The sequence below is a fragment of the Canis lupus genome, chromosome 33 (assembly GCF_011100685.1).
Source record: "Canis lupus familiaris isolate Mischka breed German Shepherd chromosome 33, alternate assembly UU_Cfam_GSD_1.0, whole genome shotgun sequence".
Lineage (NCBI taxonomy): Eukaryota > Metazoa > Chordata > Mammalia > Carnivora > Canidae > Canis > Canis lupus.
The window spans coordinates 7,759,105-7,784,781 of NC_049254.1; the positions used below are offsets into that span (position 1 = coordinate 7,759,105).

Genomic DNA, 25,677 nt, shown 5'->3' on the forward strand with positions numbered 1-25,677 from the left:
ATAATCATTGATGGAGATTCCCACACAGAAGCACAAGATAATTATCTCAAGTTCTGCTCATTAACCAGCAGTTTTTACGCTTAAAAGATCTATTGGGCAAGTGCCAATCATGCGCATAGAATTTAAGGTCCCAACTGGGGTAGACTGCTTGAATTCCTTAAACCAGAAACCACATATTTACCCAGTTTGGTCTGAGGTACTTCTGGATGGGGTGTGGTTTTAGCTTTGGGGCGTAGACGACGAGGTTTCTTTGTTGTTGCTGAAGGAAGAAAATTTAGGATTAATACTGTGTTGATGGCTCCATGAACTCTGAATAAAATGATAAGCTAAGCTTTCTAAAATTTGTCAGAGTTTCTTTGAAGGGAGAAAACTTTGTTACTTTGGTTTAATATTTTCTCCCTTAGTATATCAATAGGTTTCCTTTTATAATTGAGAGTTCGCCAGAGGTTAAAAAGTACAATACAATTATGTTTAAGAAATGAAGATGAGGAACCATCATTTCTTTGAAAGTGTCCATAATCCAAAACTGGTTACAAATTGCTCCTAAAATATGATGATGTGAGAGAAGTTCATATCCTATTCACTTGTAAATATAATTCAAAACAAGTAGGCTTCGGAAAAATTTCCATCTGCTAACTTACTAGAACAGGCATACAGAATTTGATGGAATATCCATTAAGTGAAAGAAAGATAGAACCTGAGATACAAAAAGAAAGTAAGAAAATTCATGGTATCCTAATCGATACTGTATCAGTGGTCTATAGAGGGCCTAGTGGAGAATCACATTCAGACCTTAGCTCTAACAAACAGTAGTATTGTTCAAACAGACTCAGATTGACATGACGCAATCTGAAGCTGGGATGTGGGGTAGAGAGTGTTGTTCAATTAAAGCCATACACATCTCTGTTAGAAAGAAAGTCTTTTATGTTGTAGGATGATGCTAGGTTATGACATCATCTAAATAGCACCACAGATAACTCTGACAATGAATAAGAAAAAGCACTTGCTAAAGGACATAAAGGATCATTACCTAAAGATGTCCCAGAAGTAATAGGTTCAGAATCTGTGGCAAGTAAAGATCAAAAGTGATTGGAAAAAAGGAAAAAGAAAAAAAAAGTGATTGAAAAAAAAAAGTTAAACCCATGAGAAAAGTCATCAAACTCTCCTGAAAAAATGAACTTCACTAGTGTGGCATTGGTTCTGCAACCAAAAAGCAAACATTTTTAAAATTTTGAGGTCAGGGTACAAAGATATTTGTTCTTACGAAATGGTTATATTCTTAGTATCTCCACATAGCTCCAAGTTTTGCTTTTTATATTATCTGATAATACAAAAACAACAAGAAAACCCTGCTTAGAGAGATCTTTAGGCATCTTTCTAGTAATATTAGGTTTAAAAATGATGAGAAAAGAATGTAAAAGTATTATTTATTGGAAAACAAGGCCCTAGATCATGATAGATGAAATAATTGATATATTTAAGTAGATATATAATGACGAGCCAAAATAGATGATTTTTTTTTGTTGTTGTTGTTGTTGTTAAGAGCTCACTTTGGAAGAAGACCAAGACTTCTGTCCGAACAGAATCATAGAAAAGAACAAGATACAGAGGGTCATTCAGTCTGCAAAACTTGTCAGTGCATTTCTCTGTTATCAGGACAGAAAAGGCCTGACCCCAGGAGGATAGGAGAGTATGGTATAGCCAAGTGACTTAAATCCAATCACTGAAATCAGGCAATTCAAGGTCCTCTTCATGGACCATCTAAAAGTAGCATCACTGACCACAATTTCTGAGCATCAGCTAAATGAACATTGTCTTTCCCCTTTCTCTCAATCAGGATGCTCTTCTAATTCCTATCCTTCTGCTGTTCCCCACACGTATGGTACCTCTCCGCCACAGTCTATGCTAGTCCCGCCTATCTCTGCAACCTATCTACATGCTGTAGAAACTTTGAGGTCCATATTATACTTAACAGCTCATGAATTTTTTACTTTTCTAAGAATTAACTGTGTGCCTGACAGTTGGTAAAACTTAATAAATATGTTGCTTCTGTCTGTATTCCTTTTTATCTATTTATAAGAAACTTGCTTCCTCAACCAAGTGAAGTCATTTGTTATTTCTCAACTATTTTTCACAGATGCTAGTGTAGCGCTTAATAAAATGTGTGGCTAATTGAACTAAATATGCTAGTCGGATATTTAACTAGGTAGGTTTTTGATAAACCAGAAAGAGGAAAACACAATTTTCAGAGAAATAAACAAAATACAAAAGTACAAGAAGATATCAAGCAGCATAAGGAAGTTACAGTTATTTACTAGAGCTCTTGTTACCTTGGCCTTCACACTGAAGGCCTCACCGAATTGTGAGCTATTTGGTGGCAAGTTAAACCGCCACGCAAAAGTCACATCCAGGGGGTTCCACGGGTACCAGGAACCACATATTTACCTAGTTTGCTCTCAGATCCTGTTGGGCTCGGTGTGGTTTTATGTTTGGGACGTGGACGACGTGTTCTTGGTCGTTGTGATGTTTTGGGAGCTGAAGGAAGGAAACTGGTTAATGTTGTGTATAATTCCAGAAACTCAAGAAAGGATGATACATGGCTCGAGGGTTTCTAAAATTTTGCTAGGCTTTCTAAGTCTTAATAAATTAGTCTCTTTGGTTTTAGAATTTTGTCATCTATATGTAAGAAGATTTGGTGGTTGGAGGGGGGTGCTGTCCACTGACAGTTCGAGAAAGAATATATAAAATTATTCTAATAATCTAAAAATCTCATTATTATTGATGTCAGATTTTCAAAAAGGATCCTGACCCCAGAAACGTAGCATGTCTATACAGGGGAGAACCCAGGCCCCAGGCTTACCTGCTTTTAGGAGATTGTACTTAGAAATTATTTGGTTTACACATACATCCCATTAAACATTAGAAAAAGCACATTTCATTTCTTAAAATCATTGGTAGACAATAAAAATGCCCTATCTTAATACAACCTTCTGTCAATGTCCACAGAAGTAAAATTGATGTGTATGAAGCAGCCACTCCTAATTGTATTTGAAATTCAGCTTTGCTACAGAACACTGAGCAGAATCACAGGCTCTGTAAAGCACTAATAGAGCTGGATAATACGCAAGATATATGCTCTATCCGAGGTGCATGCAAGCTTAACCAAGCAACTAATCAAGTAACTTATTTTAAACATCTTCAATATTCAAAATGAAGACTATAGTTGAGTGACAAGGGAGGGCGATGAGAAAATCTTAGAAAAAGAAAACCCCTTGACCAAGATAATAACAGAATAGACTAGACAATGGGCAGAAAATGCACTTGCTTAAAGACATAAAAAGTCATTACCCAATGTTGTTGTGGGAGCCTCAGTTCTCAGAGTTACAGGTTCAAGGTCTGTGGCAGGAACTGACCAAAAGCAATAAACAATGGAGATTTAAGAAATATAGCAAAAGAAGGAAAATTATCTTTAAAACAAATCTTGTTTACCCTGTAATGTTTAAAAAGCATTTCTGAATGCTGTAAAAGTAGTATTTGGTCTCTAATTGACCATACTCTGGTATCCATTTATCTCACAAAATAGATATACCTGTGTATTTTGCATTCTTATGAGGCCAGTGAAAAGCTTTTCTCTGTATTTCATTATCTGATACCAGCTACATTGGAAACTTGGTTCCAAAAACATCTCAGTTGCCTAATCTGTATTTTAATTTAATCTGAAAAACTGCAAAAGCTTCTGTCAGTATTTGGAAGGCTTTCACCACCATTGCTATTTGTTTTGAGGAATTGTGGCGGTGAGAATTTTTTAAAATGTTCTCAATTTGTCTGTTTATTGGACATGTGTGACAGTCATGCAAAAGGTAAACGTGTGCCTTTTCTCCATAATAAATGGGGAACTCTTTCATACTCTTTCTCTTAATTCATTTATCTCAAATGAATAATTAGGAGATAATCATTCAAGTGGGCAACAGATCATTAAGAGAAAGGTCTGAAGAATAATAATTCAACTTTTATCTATATAAACAGGATTCCTGTAATTCTATAATATTCTGAAATGATTGAATTTATACATATCTATGAAATTGTGATTTGTAACTCCTTGGATTCAAATTAGCATCTCCATTTGTCATTAAGTTCAGAAGACTAAATGTAACATTAAACATCTCATCATGAAAACACTGTGAGCTTTTGTATGAAGATTGCCTTTCACTAAGATAACAGCAGAGTTGGTTTAAGCCACATCGGACATCTTCTGAATTAATGGAAAATATGGCCTACAGAAGAGATGAGGAAAGTGAACACAATAGGATGAAACAATATCGAAAACTGATTGCCTTCAAACAAAATAGGGAATCCCTGTTTTGCTTGGAAATCAGCGTTGCAAGATGAATTTTTCAACAGAAACATGCACGTGCATTTGAATAGTACAAAATTCAAGAGGAAAGGACTTTTGCAAGAAAGGGATAATTGGGTATTACCTCAAGCCCCAACCAGATTTTTAACTGCTCCTCTCCCATAACCATTAATTATACACACATAATAGCAAAAATCTCAAAGACTTCCTGGATTGCTGATGGTTGTGCTCTCAGTCCCTGTGACTTTCCTCAACATCAAGTGCTACAAGCAATCTGAATGCCTTTGAAGGTGATCAAAGGAAGAATGACATTCAGGGGTTATAAACTGAGCAGCAGAAGTAAGAATGCCTCTTGATATTGAAAATTTCCCTGTTGAAAATAATAAGCAATTTCTGGAAATGAATGAAAAGATGATGAACGACTGTTTTTTACATAAAAGAACACAACTCAGGACAGAGATGAGAGAGGTGAGCTCAGAGAAACATTGATCAAGAAGGAAGAGATCATTACCTACAGTTGGGGAGGGAGCTTCGGTCTCAAATGTAACAGGCTCAAAGACTGCATCATAAAGTAAAAGAAGTTTAAACTTTTAAGTGGTCATTGATGCTTAAATTCATAAGATATAGAATCTGGTTTATTCTAAGTTGATATATATTGTCTTCTTCATAAGTTCTTTATAATATCTTCTTCATAATATCTCATATGAGAGATATTTTCTTACTAAACAAGAATTTTGTATTTACTGGAATCTTAGGAGAAAATGTCAATTGCAAAACAGTTGAAATTTTAGAACTCTTATATAAATACCTTTCTTCATAGGAAATCACTTAGGTAATAGTTACTGTTTAAAATGCCATTAAAGTATTTTAGAGGAAGCCAATTTCTGATTATGTGCCTAAAAAGCATGAACACAGTGTCAGCCTTCCCAGTCTTATCTAGTGGTGAATGCTGAAATCACTTTCAGGTATGTTCCAAATACAGAAAAATCAGACTTCTACTCATTACACATCCAAACTCAATACACAAAGCCTAACAATGTTAACAAAATGGAATCTATCAGACCATCAGATATAAACCTCACTAACTTCCTACACATTGGCTTGTTCATTTCACAATTGGTGTTTTTACTTTGTAAAGATAACGAACAAAATCATGGTATTTGTGTTTCTATGCTTTATACAGTATGACAAATCATAAAAATTTTCAACAACATTTCCAAAGGAAAAACTTCTTAAACTAAAGCATTGGCAATTATGTTTACCGGATTTAGTTGGTGGCATATCTGGTTGTGCTGGGGTTTGGGGTTTAGGAAGTAATTGCTTTGGTGGTTTTGAATCTGAAGAAGAAAAGGTGCTATAATTAGTGTCATAGCAGAGCTGTGAATGTCAAGAGTAATGTTACTTACACTCTATTTTCCTAGTTATAGATCAAGGCAGTGAAAGTAGTGATTACCAGGCTGGATTTGAGGTGCATCTGGTCTATGTGTGGTTTTAGGTCTTTTGGATGGTTTTGATGCTAAAGAGAAAGGTATTAGAAATTAGCATAATGATCATGGCTGTAACTGTCAGAATAAAGACACATATGCTTGAGTAAAGATACTATAAAACTTCACTGAATATACAACAAAATTAATTCCTGGGGTATGAGAAGGATGGGAAATGTGTCCATTTCTCCTGATTTTTCCAAAGTGAAAAGTCTTCAGGAAATGCTCAAAATGTGCCTTTGAGCAAAGTAATGAGAACTATAATAAAATTTCTTTCTATATAAGTAAATTCAAAGATGACAAGTACAATACTTCTATTGATTAGTTGTTAGGTTTTTCAACATAAAAATAGTAAAGTAGAAATTTGAAACTTGCTTAGGAGACCTGGAAAATAATCCATAAACACTTTAAATTATACAGAGGTTACATGGCTATAGATTTCAGGAATTTTCCAAAGTAAAGCAAATTTACTGTGAATGCTAAGAAATTATAATGAAATAGTAATAGTCAAATAACATTAGTACTCAAAACAATAAAACAAATTTGGCACTTCTATTGTTCTCAAGTTATAAAGACCACGCTATTTTAACATTGAACTCTAGAACAAGAACAGTGTTTATCACTCTAGTTATCAAAATATACTCAAAAACATTCTTCAAAGAAACAGAAAGCTGAAGAAGCCATTATCATGCAGCTTTTTAAGAGGGAAAAGATCTTACAAGTTGAATGAGTAAAGCAATGAAATGATAATCACGGCACTGGAATAAAATTTTGCCATTTGCCAAGTCCAGGACGAGCACAGAAGTCCCTGGTCTGAGAAAGAGCAGAAGGTTTTATCAACAGAAGGACATGGAAGGACAAAGGGTTTGTGGAGAACCAGGAAGTTCCGTCTAAGACCACAGAACTTCCTTAAAGAAGCACACAGGAAGGATTCTTCTATAAGTCTCCTATCTTCAGGCTCTTCAGACCCAGATAGGAAACACGAGAAAAAGTATGGAATAAAATTGTGATGATGTGATGGAACTGCAGTCATGCCTGGGTGGAGAGTAGGAAAAGCAAAAGTGGCATTCCGTGAAAGCAACTGGAGGAGAGTGGAATTACCGACTGTGGGCATCAAGAGCTCCGGTTGTACCGTAGTGGGTTCCAGAACTATGGAAGCAAAAAGTAAGAACACTAATTATATCAAGAAGCAGCATCTTGAGGAAGGAGACAGTACTCTTCATTCCTCAACCCTATTTTGTGAATGTGATTTTCCCTTCCACTTTCCCCATTTATCCCTCTTCCTCTCCCACACCCCAGCTGCCATAAATATGCATCCTATGTGAGACTTTTAGGGTGCCCGACTTTAATAATCCAGTCCGGGGTGGGGCAGCCTACTGCTCTGTGCCTAATAGATACAAATGAAAAATAACAATGTATTATCAACATAGGATTGATGAGTAAATATAAAAGTCAACTATATTGGTTCTTAAAGCCCAACTATTTAGGTAGTAGGTAGCTACTGTATCAGAAGCCTCCATATTCCATTTTCTATGTTAATTGGAACCCTCAATGTCACATTTACCAGGTTTGGACTTGGGCACATCTGGACTAGGTGTGGTTTTAGGACGGGGGCGACGACCTGGTCGTTTGGTCTTTGGTGGAGCTGAAGAAAGAAAATTAGCTCATTAATACAAGAGCACTAGCTCTACAAACTGACAGTCAGTACATATATCATAGAAGCACATGTAAGTCCTCTGGCTTATTGTGGGCATATATCCTTCTGTTTTGCAACTTTCTTTCAATCATTTAATCAGTTAAATGAGGTCTTGAATAATATATGTATATATATGTTAAAGACCTCCCTATTCTTTCCTTTGTAGAGCTGAGAGAAGGCAGTCTCCTGGAAGTTTTGAAGGTGTATGTTTAACAGGAACATGAAGAAAGCCACCTTTAAGGAGCCACTAGGGACACAAATTAAAATTTATTTGGCCTAACATTGAAAAGGAGTTTTCCATTTAGCATTAAAAAGTTCACAAGTCAGCAGCATGTATAAAAAGGCTTTGAGTTCAGATATTACTTCAGGCAAGGCAACTTTTAAAAAATGAGATACAGTTTATAAAACTAAAGAATTCGAATTTTTTCTCTCTGCAAGTAAGAACAAAGAACACACACACACACACACACACACACACACTGATGGATATCAGTGGATGAATCCATTAATGTGAGCCTGTTCCTCAAAATACTAGCAGTTAGGAAAAGAGGGAACAAAGGTCACTCACTCACTAACTGCATTACCTAATGTTGCTGAAAGTTTGGTTTCCAGAGTTCCAGGTCCTTAGAGGGCATGAAAACCATCAAGAAGGAATCAAAAATCAAAGGAAAAATGATAAAATCTATTCTAGTATGAAAAATCCTTATTTTCTAATTACAAAGTTGTGAGATTATATATAAATGGTGAGACTTTTTATCCATGTAAGACAGTCCTTTCTTAAATAGATTCACATGCTTTTAGACAAAATGAACAAAATGCAGTCTCGTCAGTTAAGTTTGGAAGGAGAAACGGAAAAAACAAACAAACGAAGGCATGATTCTCATTTGGAAGACATGAATGCAATAAAGTGACCAACAGTTTGGGTTGTGAAGGAAAATATGGGTAATTGGCTGAGATGGCACCAGCAGAACAGTTTTTTTGCTCTCTTGAAGAAAAAGAAGCTATAAATATTGGGGTTCATTTTTCTGTTTCTCTTAATGAATTGCCTAGTAACCCATCAGGGTACTTAGATCTGGAAAGATCATACTACTTTTCAAGAAAACCTGCAAATGTTAGAGTTTTAAAAGATAAACACCTCTGAAAGTGAAAAGACAAAAATGTCTACAAATAGAGGAAAGCCAAGGTCCTCCACTGGAAACAACTATGTTAAAATGAGCTCAGGACACAGTACTCAAATAGGAGGAGGGACAATACAGAATGTGTCCAATCAAAATCAGTATGGCTTTCAGGGCTGTTCCAGAGCCTCTGTTTAGTTAGCACAAGCAAAGAGTATATTCTTCTGACCAAAATGGCTGAAATAAAGATCTGAAGAACTTAAGAAATTTTTAAAAGCCCAAGCTAAGGACGAAATTGCACATAATGAGTACTAAGTTTGTTTTTTTTTTTTTTTTTTTTTTTCCACTCAGTAAAGGAAATTTCACTACCCATCGTTGACTATGATGGTAATAGAGTCAGAGGTTCTGGGGCTATAATGAAACAAGTAGTATCATAGGCCATGCTGAAGATCACCATTTAAGACAAATTAAAGTCCTTTACTAGAAAAGCTGTTCTCTCACTGGTGAACAATCAGGTTCTGTGGTTTATTACATTAAAGATCAATCATCTCACATCCTTTCCACAAACCATAATAAAAGTAAGAATTGAGAATTCGGATTTTTCTTGTTGATTTTTAATTATTTTTCCCTCTACCAAATAGTCTGAAGATTTCTCCTAGTGCCTGAGGAGATACTGTTTTAACCTCTCCAAGGTCATCCAAAGCATCACCTGCCATTTTGTTTTCATGTAGAACGGTCAGGTCAGGTTCACCCAAGGAAGTGGGAAGAGGTAACAGACCCATCAGACCTTTAGCCAGGTCTGAGATCTGTTAGCTTTGGATGATTTTTGCCTGGTTGGATATGATACTCTTTCACACATACACACACAAAAAGGAGTAGGACATATGGTCTATAAAGGTAAAAATTGCCACGAGTGTTTATATGGTGTTCCTCCTATTTACTAGCATTTATTGCTGGTGAACAAACTGGTTTATATATGAAATTTAGTCCATTCTGGTTAGCAAATCAAAGAAGTCAAAAAGTAATCTCAGATTTCATCACTTAACAAATTAAATATTATTTAAATATTCTGAAAGACAACAATCCCTCCTATGTTTTTCAAATCGGCAATAAGTAAATGATATTTCAAACTAAATATAGTTTGGTTACAATATCTGTTTATGCTTTTAAAAAGACCATCTAGTAGATTTCTTATTCTATGGAACAAAAAGAATTATTTCAAGAAGAAAATTAAAAAGGAACTAAATTTTTGAAAAAGAAAAAGTGAAGATTCTTTGCCATTTTTTTTCTTACAGAAATTAACTAATATGGCAGCCACCAACAAGCTTAACAGAACTTAAATCATTTTGTTTCTTATATTTCTTATACTACATTTACCAGTATGACATTTCTGGACTACCAGCTATGGAAAGATTTGAGAAAGTAAGCAGAGACTCTTTAGTATCTAAGGAAAGAGAAGATCGCAATGAATAGTGCAGGGAGAGAATTTTCATTTTTTCTAAAAGCAGCGTATAATAGGCACAAGGTGTTCTGAAAAATGGTGTCATTCTTTAGTATGTCTGTAGCCAAAACATTTTTTTTTTTATTTCTCAAGAACTTATCCAGAAAAAGATTAAAACAGATGAATGGCAAAGGCTGAAGTGATGTATCTGATTGAAGTACACATAACAACGCAAAAAATTCTGTGTGTGTGTGTGTGTGTGTGTGTGTGTGTAAGAGAGAGAAATAGAGCATGGGAGGAGCCTGGATGTCTCAGATTCTACAGGAGAAAAGGATAAATAGTAAGTGTCAATACCTTAAATATAACTACCAAAAAAATCTTTATCTGAAAATAGTAAACAAAGATTCTTTTTGAAATTTTGAGGTTGTAATTCATGCTTTAATTTCTACAAAGTTGCCATCTGAAACTGAAAAAGTAAGTAAGATTTGTCATTTGTAGCATCTTACAGGATTTATAAAGATTAAATTTGGTGGTCTCAAGAATTTTATAAAGAATTTTATAAAGTAAAAAATCTGTATTTTTGAGTTCCTGACTGACAGTGAGACCAAAGAGTTTTGAAGCCTCATCAGTTAAGCTTCTAATTCACCTGCACATAGAAATATCGAAGTCAGGGTTTATTAAAAGCAAATACATCTTCTGACAAGATCTCCTCTATTTTATAATTTTAAGGTGTTACCGATAAAGGAATAAAAATGTTAAGTGGCATGCAAACAACTATACCATTCACCTCAGCCCAAAAGAAAAATATACCTGGCTCACAGATTTGTGACTAACCATGAGAAAAATTTATCATTCTAGCCACCATGTCAGAGAACTATGTAAAAAGTGTCACAACAAAGTTAACGACTCAGTATGAAGGAAGCAATTCTCATGGTATGAGGCAGACAAGTTGGGACATGCTGGATGGTGGGATTTTCAAGAAAGCAGTGGATTATGCTTATAAAACAAGCCAAACCCAATGTGGGTTTTTATTCGTTAGTTTAACCTCAAAGGAAAACCAAAGGAAAAGCAATCTGCATGGAAAGTGAAATGGAAAAATAGCAGAGTGTGAGGACAGGGCTGGGGAAGGCAATGAATCACTGAAATAAAAAAAGCTTTTAGTGGTTTATTTGCTCTCCTGAACCTTGGCTAGCAACAGAAATCTTCTGCAGAGCTATCTTGGTGGCCTGCCCCAGAGTAAAAATAAATACATTTTTAAAAGCTAGAACCCAAGCCCTGGTTTGCAGAGATCTGTTACTCTGTGTTGCTCAGACCATTCAACGTTAACTCCAGTTGGTGTCAAGTTAGGCACAGATTCTGAAGCAGTAATACTTGATGCCAGAGGGAAAAGCATGGCTATTCTTAGGTGAGCAGAAGGCAGAAACCAGAGGAATATAAAATCATTAGCTTCCAAATAATTTGTCACATGTTAAAAGGAAATGTCAAACACCCTAGAATGATAAGAACACATCCTCTCCCGTTATTTGTATTAATGAATTTCTTTTAAACCTTCCTTTAGAAACCACTGAAATTACTAATATAACTAATGATTTTTAAACCATTAAGATCATCTGAAGATTTTTTTTTGCTATTTTTTTTTTTTTTTATTTTTTTTTAAATTTATTTATGATAGTCACAGAGAGAGAGAGAGAGAGAGGCAGAGACACAGGCAGAGGGAGAAACAGGCTCCATGCACCGGGAGCCCGATGTGGGATTCGATCCCGGGTCTCCAGGATCGCGCCCTGGGTCAAAGGCAGGCGCTAAACCGCTGCGCCACCCAGGGATCCCTTTTTTGCTATTTTCATATTTTATCTTGTAATAACAGAAATACTTAGATTGGAAAGACATTTATTTAAGTTTGGTGGTCTAAATATATGGTAATATTTCTCAATCTGCCTGGTAGTAGCCCTCTATTCAAAGTATAACTTAAGTATAATGGTTATTATCTTATTCCAAAGCCCTCTAAAGCATGATTGTTAAATAAATGTACATTAAACCCTCTCTCATATAGCTGTCAGAGTTCTTTGATTTAAACTTTTAGGGTTCTTGAGTTTGATTAACTATACTTCTTTCTCCAAATAACCCCTCTGAGTAAGAGTACTTCATTTCATTTCTCTCACTTGGAGACCTCACTGATGTTCTCTGCTTCAACTACACTCCCTTCGCCTAATCCCTAATTTCCTTCGGTTTAACACCTACACCTGGAACTCTCACACTTCCTTTTTCTTTTCTTTCTTAAATATTTTATTTATTTATTCATGAGACACACAGAGAGAGGCAGAGACATAGGCAGAAGGAGAAGAAGGCTCCCTCTGGGTAGCCTGATGCGGCACTCGATCCCAGGACCCTGAGGTCATGACCTGAGCCGCTCAACCACTGAGCCACCCAGGTGCCCCTCACTGCCTCTTTAAAGGAAGTCATGAGAATTCTTTTTCTGAGCAGTTACAATTTTCTTCCTTACCCATTTCGCTGTAAAAAAAAAAAAAAATCATGTACACTGAAGTAGAAAATCTTTTGTTTTGATAATCCTACTTTGTAAACACCCATTAATGAAAAATCCATTGGACATGATAGGGAGAAAAATCCTGGAGCTCAGGGCTTAAAATTTGGATAAAAATGATTTGTAGTGACAGAGTTCCTGTGTGTAAGGGGATACTTAGAAGTCAACATTTAAAGTGCTATATAGATTCTGGATAGATAGAAAAAAACGAAAGTTTGGTCATTCAATATGTCCTGCAATCTATATGCAGGGGATTGTCTCTGTTTTTAGTTACTTAAGTAGAATAAGCTCTCTGCGAAAGAGCCTGATTTTCTTTAGCAAAAAATCATTATGATCTCCTGAGAAGTAAACAAAAGTCAGTGTTCAGAAATCAGCTTCATTTCAGGGAGAAGTCATGGAGCATTAGGAAAATACGATCCTTTCTAATCCTGCAGCTGGAGAACTGAGAAACCCTAAAACAAGGGCAGAGTTTTTAGGGGATGGAAACACTTCTCCCTTTTCAGGCTGAAAGGCTATTGTTTAGTGTGATCAGAATTCCAGTCAACTTTGGTATTGGAAACTATTTCATAGTCCTAGACAAGGGAGTCCTCAATCACTCCCATCCCTCTATTTCTGTATTTTCTCTGTGATGGTCATGAACATAATGATCCACCCAACAGCTGAGAGCAACGCTGTGATAATATCAAAGGGGTTGGTTATAATGACATCATTTCATTGCATTTTTGCACTTTCCACGGAAAATCTGTATCAAGTAACAAAAGACAAATGACAAGTCCTTGCTTCAATGACTGGCATGAAACAATTTTTCAACCCTACTTTTGGAATTAAAAAAAAAAAAAAAGTTCAGGGTAATTACCAGGTTTGGTGTATGTCACTTCTGGGATGAGAGGAATTTTAGGTTTCAAAGAAATAAATTGTGTTTTACTGGGAGCTGGAAAAGTAAAGAAAATAATCAACAAATCAATATTTAGGCATTTCAGTGTCTAAAACCACAAAAGGAAAATCTATAACTAGAATGAACCCATCATATTGGAAGGTTTTTGGAAATATTCCTTTGAAAGAATATTTCACAGGCCAGCATTTAGTGGAAATACAGTGACAAATTTTCATTTGGTTTGAAAAAAACACTTTAAGAGTATATTTGAACAGAAATAGCATTGCTACAAAGCCACAACTACACAAAGAAAATTAATCCATTATTTAAAAAAAATCAGTATACTCATTTTGCACCCTTACTTTCACATTTCTCAGCCACATCCAAGTCTTTAAGCACTAGAAAACAGGCATGTTTTAAAATTAATAATCACTGATAGGTATGCTATGATCTACATTATAAAGAAATTCTACTAACATCCTAATAGAATACTGTTCTTCCAAATGAAGTTCAGAGTTGAACTTGAGGGTCTCCTTCAAAAAAAAAAAATGTAGGACTGTGTTTGAGACTCAAATAAAATGACTGAAGGAAGAGGAGGAATCAGCAGTGGTCTGCCAGCGTTCCAAGGTACAGGATAATATCTGATGCTCAGTTCAGAAGCACGGACTATGGGCAACGATCCAAAACCATGAAAGCCACAGAGCTGTCATACTCTATGAGATTCTCAATATTGTCAAAATGATCCAATAAGAACAGGAACGGAGACATTTCATAAAAGCTAAGGCACTGGATTTTAATGGTAAAATGAAGTAACACATCTACCAAGGACATATCATTACCCAGTGTTGTCCATGTAGGTTCAGGGCTTTTAGGAATTTTAGATGTAATTGTTCCAGGACTTGTGGTTCTTTCTGGTGATGGAAAGGAAAAAAAAAAAAAAAGTAAGATATCCTAGAGACATTAAAAAGATAGTCTCAAGAAGAACTGGATGACCCTTTTGAAATCCTGCCATATTTAGCTGTCAGTATTTTACTGACAGTATTTTACTCAGTGAGTAAAAGTTTTGGGATAGTTTCTAAGTTCAGTCATAATAGTAAGGCAAAAAAAATACTATATTTATTCTATCATAGAATAAGCAAAACTTGATTTGTTGAGCACAATTCTGAGTGTATTATTTGGCAATGAAAAAATTACTTCCAGATAAGCTACCTGTACCATGCAAATTCGTGCCATAATGTATGTTGTTCCCTCCTTCTTCTAATTTGTCTACACCTATACATATTTTGAGACTTACATCCTCAACTCTGAGGTTCCACATAAGTATTGTATAGTCTTATAAGCAGATTGCATAGTTTTATGTTGATCTCTCCTTCTTGCTGTATGATCATTCTAAGATTATAAGCAATTGGAAAGTCGGAGTCATGGTCTCTCCTCTCAGCCACTGCCCCAGTTCAAAGCTGAAACAAGAACTGTCAGCCTAATAAACACCTAAATATACATGCATATCAAGGAAATGAATTACCCAATATATCTTACTCTTTAACCATGTGACATTAGGACTTATTTCTTGGTTTATACCAAAATTCCCAGGCAAGAAATCACTGACATAATTTTCAATAAAGTCGTATTGAAAAGTTGATTTCTTTATTTTGAATTATTCATCTTCAGTTAATTTCAAATTTTATGAAGACATTTTGACCTATAGAATCATATAACCTCTTTTTGTGATAATGAGATAGACATTCTCTATTTGGAATTAAATATCCTAAGAGATTAAGGAGGCAGTTATTTACCAGGTTTGGTTCTTGGTGTTTTAGGCCTGATGCGTCGTTTAGGTGTAGAAGGGATAGATGTAGTTTGCTGGGCAGCTGAAAGAAGATTTAATATAGCTTTGATAAATAATATTTTGCAGGGGCCAATCAGGTGATAACTGTAAATTTGTAAACTTCTTGAGTCCAAGAATTACTTTTTATTTCTTCGTTTGATAAATTGTCTATACGAAAATTGAAGGTATACTGTTGAGTTTTTAAATGTACTGGGAAATGGGCACTCTCGAGGGATTTAGGCCACAGGGTATAGTTAAGAACTCAAAAGACAATTTATTGAACAATAGGGGAGAAGCACAAATATTTGGGATTTAGAGAATGGAAGTTCAGAACTTCTTTAATTCTGTAGCTCATGACTAACGTCACTAGGAGTTAATAGTTAATGGACTTCATTATTTTAATAATTTTCTATTATAGAATGTAGGCTGTGTTACTTCTCGTACCCATCTTTCTTTGTGCTCTTTTTATTTTGGGCTCTTTGTATTTAGACTACTTTGAGAAAAATACTCTGACCAGGTGGTATCTAATTGTGCTAAATAGGAGGGAATCTATTCCAAAATAATTATCATCTCAATTCTATTGCTATTTTCTGGTTGGCAGAGTTGAAAGGATTGCAGAAAGAAAATAATTCTTTAAATATATGGACACCAAGATTATGAAAAGTCTTTGAGAATTATCACAAGGCAAAGTATGATCGATAACCCAATTCTTGGAAGAATTTCATGGTAGAGAATGAAGGGAAATATTTAATACTGAAAATATTCTGGAGGTCCAATAAAACGGATCATTTTCTTGTCACTTTATCTGCTCTTTCGAAGTACACAACCACAAAAATGTCATTATTTACCAGGTGTTGTAGGTGGCATTTCAGGACTGGTAAAGATTTCCAGTTTTTGAGGAACAAATGGTGTTTCACTCGGAGCTGAAAACACAAACACCCCACCCATCAAGTAATTCCGGTTATAATGAGGTATTTTAGAAGTTTTAACATGCTTTTAGATGGTATTACAAAGCACATGCTACAAGTACGTGATTAAGAATGAAAAATGCATGTAGTCTTGAAAGCTGGTGGATAAAATAATGATTTAAAGAAGAGAAAAGGTCAGAATGATAATTGTTCAGTGGCTGACTCCGGGAAGGCTCAATGCATGGAAGGAGGTGATACAGGCCACAGACACATGAGATGGGATGATATGGATGATGAAGAGGTCCATGCAGTTTTCAAAGCTTTTCATTCCTTTAAGGATGAAAAAAATGATGATCTGTTATAGCTCGAGAGAGAGAGAAAGAAAGAGAATGCCCAAAATGAACATAAGATGCCTGCATTACAGGAAAAAAAATATATTCAGAAGTAAGAATGAAATAAATGATTAGATGTGATGGAATGAAATGGTCATTTGGAAGAATGGCATTCACATGGATTTTCTTTTGATGGAAAACAAAGTAGGATTTTTCTGTTAAAAACATTACCCAGTGTTGCCCTTGGCTGTTCAAGAGTTCTAGAAGTTTTAGGTGGGACAGAATCCAGAAATGGATCACTTGTTGCTGTTGGAATAAATGTCAACATTTATAAAAGCAGAAGGCCCCAAGAATAAAATACAAATTCATGAGTAATAAATTATGCCTCACATGGGGAAAAGTATTAAGAACACGTAAAAGAGTGCCGACCAACATTTTTAAACTAGTGATTCATTAGGAGCTGAAGATTAACTCATTTTGAAAAACATACATACTTTAAACATTAAAAGCCATGAAAAAAACAACATTGCATATATTCAACTTGTTTTCAACTAGTTTTTCCGGTTTCTCACCTTTGTTTCTTAACTACTAGCTGAACCTACCCTTAGCATTCTATTCCATTTCTTTCCTTATTTTCTGCTTCTATTTAGAAATGTTTGCCTTTATCATGGCACAAATAATGCACAGACAAGGCAAAACATGCAAAAAATATCAGATATATATATCTATGTCTAGCAGAGACCAGTCATATTTACTCCACATCTCTCAGAGTACCTAATTTAGTAGGTGCTTATAAAACACTTGCTAAAAGGAATAATCAGATTCGGGTTAAACTTCTTTGTAGAAGGATTAGTAAGTGTAAGTCAAAGATTAGACCCAACTGAACTTCTATAGACCAACAAATGACATAATTGCTCTAGGGCAGGATTTCTCACCTCAGCACCACTGTCATTTAGGGCTGGATAACTAACTCCTTGTTGGGTGGGGAGCTGACCTGTACATTGCAGGGGTTGACAGTATCCCTGGTCTCTACCCACTAGGGGTCAGTACCACCTTCCCCAGTGTGACAATCAAAAATGTTTCTAGCCTTTGCCAAATGCCTCTGGGGGGGGGGGGGGGGGGGGGGGAGAGAAAAGTAATCCCCATTTGAGAACCACTGTTCTACAGAAACCTCCCCAAGAATCTAAACCTTTTTAGAATGATATTGATAATAGCACAATAGGCCATTCCATGACCTTGGCTCAGTGGCATCCAAATCTATCTGTCCCTCTCACATGTGTCAGAGCTTGTTATTGATGCTCAACTGAGAAATGGGTAGAGCTCATCTCCCTGACACAGACTGCCATTTCTCCCCTGCGGAGTTCTAAGGAGCGTGCTTTCTCACGCTGCAAAAATTAGAGAAAGAACTAGGTGCAGTGCTCTCAGAGTATCTGGCATCCAAAGAAAGACTTGAGAAGCTGGATATACCTGTATGGGGCTCTGACATTTCAGGCTCATCTGATGGCGTAGGGCTTGAGAAAACATCGTAAGTTGCTTTTAAGAGAAAAGGTAAAACAAAAGAGAAGATGTTAATTTTGATTAATTTTAAAAGATTTCATGACATAATTTAATGCTGGTTACAAGAGAGTGTTACATAGGTGCTAGTGAGTTTTGGCTCTGGGCTACTGGTCTTGTCACTACCACGCAAGCCATCACTAAGACTTCCCTCCAGTCTTTCCCTGATCTAAAGGCTTTTCAACAGTGAGTCCCAACACTGGCCTCAAGGGTGATGTGCACGTAGTGCTGTATATTTACAATGAAGTAGTGCCAGCTCTAAATCAAAGAGCTTCAAAGAGTATAAACATATATGAGTCAGAAGCAATTTAAGCAGAGATTTCCAAAGAAGGAAAGAGCAGTCACATTGAAGCTCTTTGCATCGAGGCTACTGCTTAGTCTTCCTACCTAGTAAAAGTACCATCATGGAACCTTACGTTTGGACAAGACTTTTCAGTTGGCACAACACTGTCTCACAAATCGGCTTGCTTAACCCTCTCAACATCCCTGAGAAACAGGTGAGGTAGAAATCATCCCCATTTTCCAGATAATGGGGTGTTATCTCTTGTTTTCCAGAAACAAAGTTGAGATTTCATGGTGGCCAAGACATTTGCCAGTGGTCCCACACTGGGATTGTTGAGTTTGGCAGATTTTCCATCCCATTAACAGGGCCAGGGAGAGTGAGTGAGTTAAGACCAGTCCTCTCCTCTTGCACCACGCCTCCTGCCACTTTAGCTAGAAGCAGCTTTCTTTCTACATTCCTTGTAGCCCTTCGACAGTCTAGGTGGATTTTAGGACCAATTTCATAGTCTATGTGGGATAAAGAAAGCAGGGCAACCTTAAAAAAAAAACAGTTGGTTTTAACACAGGGATAAATTTCATGTCCACGTAAGAGTTGACTGCAGGCAATAACAGCACCAAAATAAAGATGTTCTTCTTTTCTGCACAAAGAGCTGTCACCATGGTAAGGAGAGGTGTAGAGGAAGCATGAATTGTTATGAGGTAGATGCTACTTTCCTTACCCATTCAAAATGGCTGCGTAGAAATAAACTAGAAAGGCAGGAATTCACAGGAAAATTTACTCAGCAGGGTTACTTGTACTTCCCTGACACGGTAGTGATTTTGAACCAGTGCTAGCTGAAGGCCTACGAAAGGTAATATCCCACCGTGTGACACACTCTGAGACACAGAGAGGGCGGCTTGCTTTGCATCACACATGAAAGAAGCGGGAAAGAGATTTCAATTTGTGAAGGACGATCCACTGCTTTGCAAAATCTTCAAAAACAGAACATTATGAGTCATGAAAATGTTCTAAGGGTAAATCTATGACATAGTCATGCAAAGTTCTCTTGCACCTAGCTACAGTTTTTAATGATTAACCTGTCCTTTTTTTTTTTTAATATTTTATTTAGTTGAGAGAGAGCACATGAGCACAGAGGGAGGGGAGAGGGAGAAGCAGGCTCCCCAGGACTCCAAGATCAAGACTTAAGCCAAAGGGGGATTTTTATCTGACTGAGCCCTCCAGGCACCCCAAGAATGGTTAACCTTTTAAAGGACAAAACTGCTGGCAGTTGCTGATCTGAGACTCCCTTTAAGCCAATTTTAAGTTATGGATCTAGCAAAGTCAGCTCTATCTGATTCTACACAAGTTAGGAAAACGTTACCGACTTCTATTTAAATTTCTCATACCAGAGATTATGAATAAATAGCTTGATTTTTAATATTTTTAAATATTTTTATATTGTTGCTTGCTTTTGGAAAATGCCACAACCTTTACCCTAAGTCCCACATTCCCCTTCTATCCCTATCTATTCCCTTCTTCTGTTAAGAAACAGCTTTTTGTCCCAAGAGATTTTTTTTTTTTTTACCCTCATTCTACTTCTTCTCTATATTTACAATTCCCCTTTATTCTGCAGGTTCCAAGCCAGGCTGGCATTTTCCCTCATGTTGTCCTTAGAAGGTACAATACTGGAGAGAGAAGCCTCCCTTCTATCATCCTCTGGCCTTTGTGGCTCATGTTGGGAAGTTCCCAAATGTCAGGGACCTCTTATTTCCAAATATTTTCTCAAATACGTTTAAGATTAAAATAACACATCTGCTAAGAGGCTTGGTCCCTGCTATTTCTATTTCTGGAGTCTCTGAGAGTTGAGTAAGTTAAGAACAAGAGGGCTAACAACTCATAGACACAACTTCTGGAAGTTTTCTGTTGTTTGGGCAGCTTTGAGAGACACACCACCACCATCTCACTTGACTCACGGATTAGACATGCTTTTTTGACTTGAAGTACTAGATGTCAGAGGACAGAACAGTGTCAAAAATGGAGTTCTCTAAAAATCAACAGCCCTTAATTGCTTTACAAAATTCCTGTGTATTTCTATACCAGAGTGAAATGTGTGAAGTAGTTAGACATCCCTGGCTTTTTAAAAGGCTACTCCAGCTATAAAAGAGATAGACAGCTGAGAGTTAAGAGCAAACCCTTCTATTTCTTACTCAGTATCTAGAAATAGTACTCTAATGGTGCACTATTAGATATTTAGAGGAAAACATCTTCTATCACCAATGTTTACTTTAGTGGGTGAAATGCTCCTATTTGACAGTAAGCACATTCTCTAATCTTGCATTCACAGAACATAAATGGGACCAATTACGGTTGCAGGACCAATCTAATGCAAGTAAAATAGGTAGTTCAATTCAAAGGTTAGAAAAAGCAATTATTAACTTTCTCTCAAAAAAAAGTAATGACTTAGCATAATCAAATTTTGCTTTTGTATTTTTTAGAGAAGATATTAGTATGAAATAAGCTACACTGCCATTTGCTCACAACTCCCTAAAACGACCTTTGTTAAATTGTTTTGTTGGTTGTACATTTTTAGTTTTTAAAACCTGGTTAGATGCAAATTCCATCATCAAAATGCTCGGTATTGCTTGGGAAACTACGATGGTGCACAGATAAAGTATTTCCAATTACCAAGAATTTATCAATTTATTTTATTCAAATTCCATGGGTATTAGTAACTACGTGAAAGACTTTCTTTTTTAAACAAAGTGTTACATGAAAGACCTTATTAGGACAAAAATTGCATCAGTCATGCTCTTAGGCACCCCTAGGTTTATTTTACTCCAGAGCCTGGTACGTGGTGGAGGCTTGATAAATTAGAAATAATTATTCTATTAATCAATGGAATTAATAGTGTTAATCTGCAAGGTGGCCATTACAATGAAGAAGTAACAGTGGGTTTGACAATTGGGTAGTTTATGCTCTCAGGAAGGACAAATGAAAATGAATGAATAGGCCCCTTTAATTGTTTTATGATACACATACTTGTGCACACAGATCTCTTCCTCTACTACACAATTAATTACCTGCCATAGGCTTATGTGGCCATACTCTGCCATGGAAATAGAATCCTAAAAATATAGATGAAGGAGCAATGGGAAAATACAATAGGACTATCAATAAATAGCTAGACGAGAAAAAAGATTATGAACACCACACACAGAGTTCTCAGTACCATTTAAATAAATAAATAAATGCTATTCTCAGTTCATGGAAAAATAACATACCTTTCTGGTTGGCCTTGAAATTTGTGAAAATAGTGCCTACGAGAAAATGTTCATGAAGCAAAACCAAAGGCTGAGGCTGTAAATCTCAAAGTGAATCTGTAGACCATCTGCTGCACTTGAACCCTATTTTTCCTACTCTCTAAGCATCAACACCACCACTCATTCCTACTTTTTCTCCTCTCTAGGGCTTAATCCAGTTGGGTGGGCCAGATCCTCGCTCATCAACACCTCACAGGGAGGCACTAAGATCCAAATGTAGATAGAGTTCAATCTCTTTTCAACCACCCTAAGCAAACCACCTGTGGCCACAACTTTCCAACCAGTATACCACTCCTCGGGTGTGCTAGTCATTCAGTTTTCAGGTCTTTAAATGATTCATAGAGCTTAAAATCATATTGTAATTTACTGAAGTTCTACAAAGTAGTGAGTGTAATTAGTGATGAACTCCTAAGGCAGCTCCCAAAGTGGATTCTAATGAAGAGATGAAGCTGACTATTCTCAGTTCTGACTCTCTTGCAAAGGGAAATCCTCTGAAGAGAACTGCTTATTGTTCAAGGGGAAGGAATTATGCCAAAAGGAGGAGTCATCTTAATAATATGTCACAGTACATTTGGAGGGAAAAATCAATTTTGTCTGGACATGCTGGGGAAAGAATAGGCAGGAGGGTTTTCTAAGGATGAAAGTAATCATGTCGAATCATCTCGGGTTATAAAAATAAACCATTTACTTTGTTTGAATTAGGCTTTAAATCTTTCCTGGTATTAAATGATGGTTTTTCTAAGGGGATGGAGGAGGTAAGTTAAGGAGGCTTAACACAGATGACATTATGAAGCCAGAAACGAAAGGCTGATGTCCATCCTACCCCTCCAATGATACAAGGGAATTAGAAATCATGCACGTGCCTTAGCTTGGGATGATACACACATAGCATTTATGCTGCTTCTCCCAGCCTCTGATGCCCATGGAAAAACACAGCCATTTAGGTTCTTTATTCCCCGAACCTAGAAAGGGTCAGAGTTTATAGAATGATTCAGGCTGCCACTCTTGACAGCATAGCTGTGTGATACATTCTTGCCATGGGGTTAATAGGACATCAGACCACTTCATGGAGAGCAGGGCCTCTTTAAATAACAATACACATACCTTTTCTGTTCTTTGTAAAAATGTTTGAACAAGTGAAATGAAGACCCAAGAATCATTTAGTTGGCTTATATACCAGTTTAGAGTCTTTTAATTTTCTCTCTTCCTTCCTTCGTTTTAGTAATTTGTTATTATTGTATTATTATTACTATTTGAGTGCCTGGAGCAATTCAGGAAGTCTGGGATGGGCAGTGTGGTGGGAAGAGAATGCATTCAGTGCAAGAGTCCCTTGCATTCAGGAAAGGATTACAGGGCACCTCATATGTACTATGAATCTGTGAATTAGATTTAGTGACTTACATTTTTTTTTTACACTTAAGTTCTAAGACATAACAACCCAGTGGAAAAATTGATATATTATTTCCATTTCATAATGGGGAAACTGAGGCACTAAGAGGTAAACTTGTCTACAATCACAACACTGTCAAATAGTTGAGTTGGTTATTAATCCCGCTTTGTCTCACTCTATAGTACACAGATTAGTGATCGCATTCAAATTAAGAATGAACTTCAGAAACTGGCCAGCCTTTCTCACAGACCACTTAATGTTTCTCAAAAATCTATAAGGCACCTGGCCCTAATAACATTTAATTAACTCTTGGGAAACTGTTCAATGATACATTTCAAAGCAAGCTGTATGACATCGTTTCAGTCTTAACTTGGAGTGCTTTGTTAGAGAAAAGCTTAAGAAAGAAACGAATGAGGATCTAGTTTTTGCTCCTCTATCCATTAAGGGGTAAGCCTCTCACTTACCTCCTTGAAAGAAAATGATAGCTCTCTTTACTTCCAGGGACTTCAGGAGGATCAATATGATGCTATATATGTACAACCCTTTGAATCTCTTAATAAAAAACTGCCGTCCAAATACAAAATTATATATTTCCAATGAAGAGGTAATCCAACAAGTACATGTGTGTGAACGCAAATGCATGATTCTTCAGAGAGTGGAAGGTACTGGGGGCTCTTCTAGAACTCACTGTATAGTAACACAGAAATCATAGACAACTGGCCACTTACCAGTAGGATTTAGGACCAGTTCTATTGCATCTTCAGAAAAATATACTTTTCTGAATGATTGTTACAAGCACATACATATTTCTAAAATGTGGCCAACTTTCCTTTAAAATAGATTTTAAGAAGTATATATATTCTAAGGGTTCCTAGGTGGTTCAGCTGGTTAAGGGTCAGACTCTTTTTTTTTTTTTTTTTAAAGATTTTATTTATTTATTCATGATAGTCACACAGAGAGAGACGGAGAGGCAGAGACACAGGCAGAGGGAGAAGCAGGCTCCATGCACCGGGAGCCCGACGTGGGATTCGATCCCGGGTCTCCAGGATCGCGCCCTGGGCCAAAGGCAGGCGCCAAACCGCTGCGCCACCCAGGGATCCCAAGGGTCAGACTCTTGATTTTGGTTCAGGTTATGATCTCAGGGTTGTGGGATCCACACTCAGAGTAGAGTCTGCTTATCCCTCTTCCTCTGCTTCTCCCCAAACTCGTGCTCAATCTCCCTCTCTCACTCAAAAATCTTTAAAACAAAAATCTTTAAAGAAGTATATATTCTGGTGTATAACTATAGAGCATATCTTTATCATCTCCTTTCTATACTTTAAGAAAAAAATGGTTTTGCCAAGGGAATAAAAAAAAAAAATCAATCTTACTTAAACAGACTTTAGAGAAGGCTTAAAACAAAATACAATTCCAAATAATGAGATCACAAAATACAGTACTAATGAAAGATTAGGGCAAATAGGCTAAAAGTGGGGAAGAATATGTTTTATAATTACAGTTCTCAGATCTTGGGGGATATTCCAAGTTCCAAATATCCTGTCCTACTCTTTCAACAACTATTGAAATGACCTCGGGATTTAAATAGCATGCAAGTTAGAATTTCCATACAGCTTTTTATATCCGAAAGTAATACAAATACCTTTTTGAGAGCATGAATTCTGATGATTTGATATAAAATATGAAGTAGATGTGGAAAACAAATCCAGCAAAAGCCGAAGCAAAAGGAGTTTTACAAAAGGTGTTGATAAATCACACTTCATGGCTGATTAAGAGAAAAGCAGCCCCTGACATCCAGGAGCTGGCCTGGTACCTACAGCTAGATTGTGGTGTGTTCCTGCTGAACATCAACAATTTGAAACAACACCAACATCAGACAAGACCATTCCATGACCAAGATGGATCAAGACAAAAACAAAACCATTCTGTAATTGTGGTTTTGAAACACAAATGTATAAACACAAAAATTACTGTCCCCACCTTCTGGCTAATGAATTTACCAATCACAACTTTGCTTCACTCTGTTCTTCTTGCCTTCTAGTTAGGAATTAAGATTGTCAGTTACAGAATTACTCCCACTTCCTGGCAGCAGCCAATCCAGAACAAGGCATCACTTCCTTGGACCCTCCCAGAATCACCTAAAACAAGGGCACATCCTACAGTAAGTTCTTTCCAGCACCCTCTTACCAAGAGATCCCATAGTTCCTTACACTCTACGTTCTCTATTGTCGTCATTCATGAGTAAATACATCTAACTTTGTTCAAATACAGGTGTAGTTCTAGTGGTCTTTGATTGAAGGGAATAGATATAGTAAGTACAAATATGCTGTATCCCGGGATCCCTGGGTGGCGCAGCGGTTTAGCGCCTGCCTTTGGCCCAGGGCGTGATCCTGGAGACCCGGGATCAAATCCCACATCGGGCTCCCGGTGCATGGAGCCTGCTTCTCCCTCTGCCTGTGTCTCTGTCTCTGTCTCTCTCTCTCTGTGACTATCATAAATAAATAAAAATTAAAAAAAATGCTGTATCCCAACAGAGAAAACAAAATGTGTTCATTTTGTTCATTCATACCAGCTAAGATATATCAT

At 36.6% G+C, this 25,677-nt stretch overlaps 1 protein-coding gene across 41 annotated transcripts in view; it reads right to left on the reverse strand.

Annotated features, from left to right (window-relative positions):
* ABI3BP (ABI family member 3 binding protein) overlaps positions 1 to 25,677 on the reverse strand; it is a 233,795-nt gene that overhangs the window by 86,925 nt on the left and 121,193 nt on the right. For 33 of the 41 annotated variants that reach the window (XM_038582661.1, XM_038582660.1, XM_038582640.1 and 30 more), the window contains 14 exons: positions 18,036 to 18,101; positions 16,800 to 16,874; positions 16,177 to 16,251; positions 15,297 to 15,371; positions 14,343 to 14,414; positions 13,486 to 13,560; positions 7,403 to 7,483; positions 6,940 to 6,987; positions 5,808 to 5,870; positions 5,617 to 5,691; positions 4,866 to 4,913; positions 3,349 to 3,408; positions 2,446 to 2,535; positions 182 to 259 (listed from right to left, as the gene is read on the reverse strand). In XM_038582661.1, coding sequence (XP_038438589.1) covers positions 182 to 259; positions 2,446 to 2,535; positions 3,349 to 3,408; positions 4,866 to 4,913; positions 5,617 to 5,691; positions 5,808 to 5,870; positions 6,940 to 6,987; positions 7,403 to 7,483; positions 13,486 to 13,560; positions 14,343 to 14,414; positions 15,297 to 15,371; positions 16,177 to 16,251; positions 16,800 to 16,874; positions 18,036 to 18,101 — 981 coding nt within the window. The remainder of the gene's footprint in view (positions 1 to 181; positions 260 to 2,445; positions 2,536 to 3,348; positions 3,409 to 4,865; positions 4,914 to 5,616; positions 5,692 to 5,807; positions 5,871 to 6,939; positions 6,988 to 7,402; positions 7,484 to 13,485; positions 13,561 to 14,342; positions 14,415 to 15,296; positions 15,372 to 16,176; positions 16,252 to 16,799; positions 16,875 to 18,035; positions 18,102 to 25,677) is intronic. The other 8 variants (XM_038582655.1, XM_038582652.1, XM_038582651.1 and 5 more) reach the window with 4 other exon arrangements.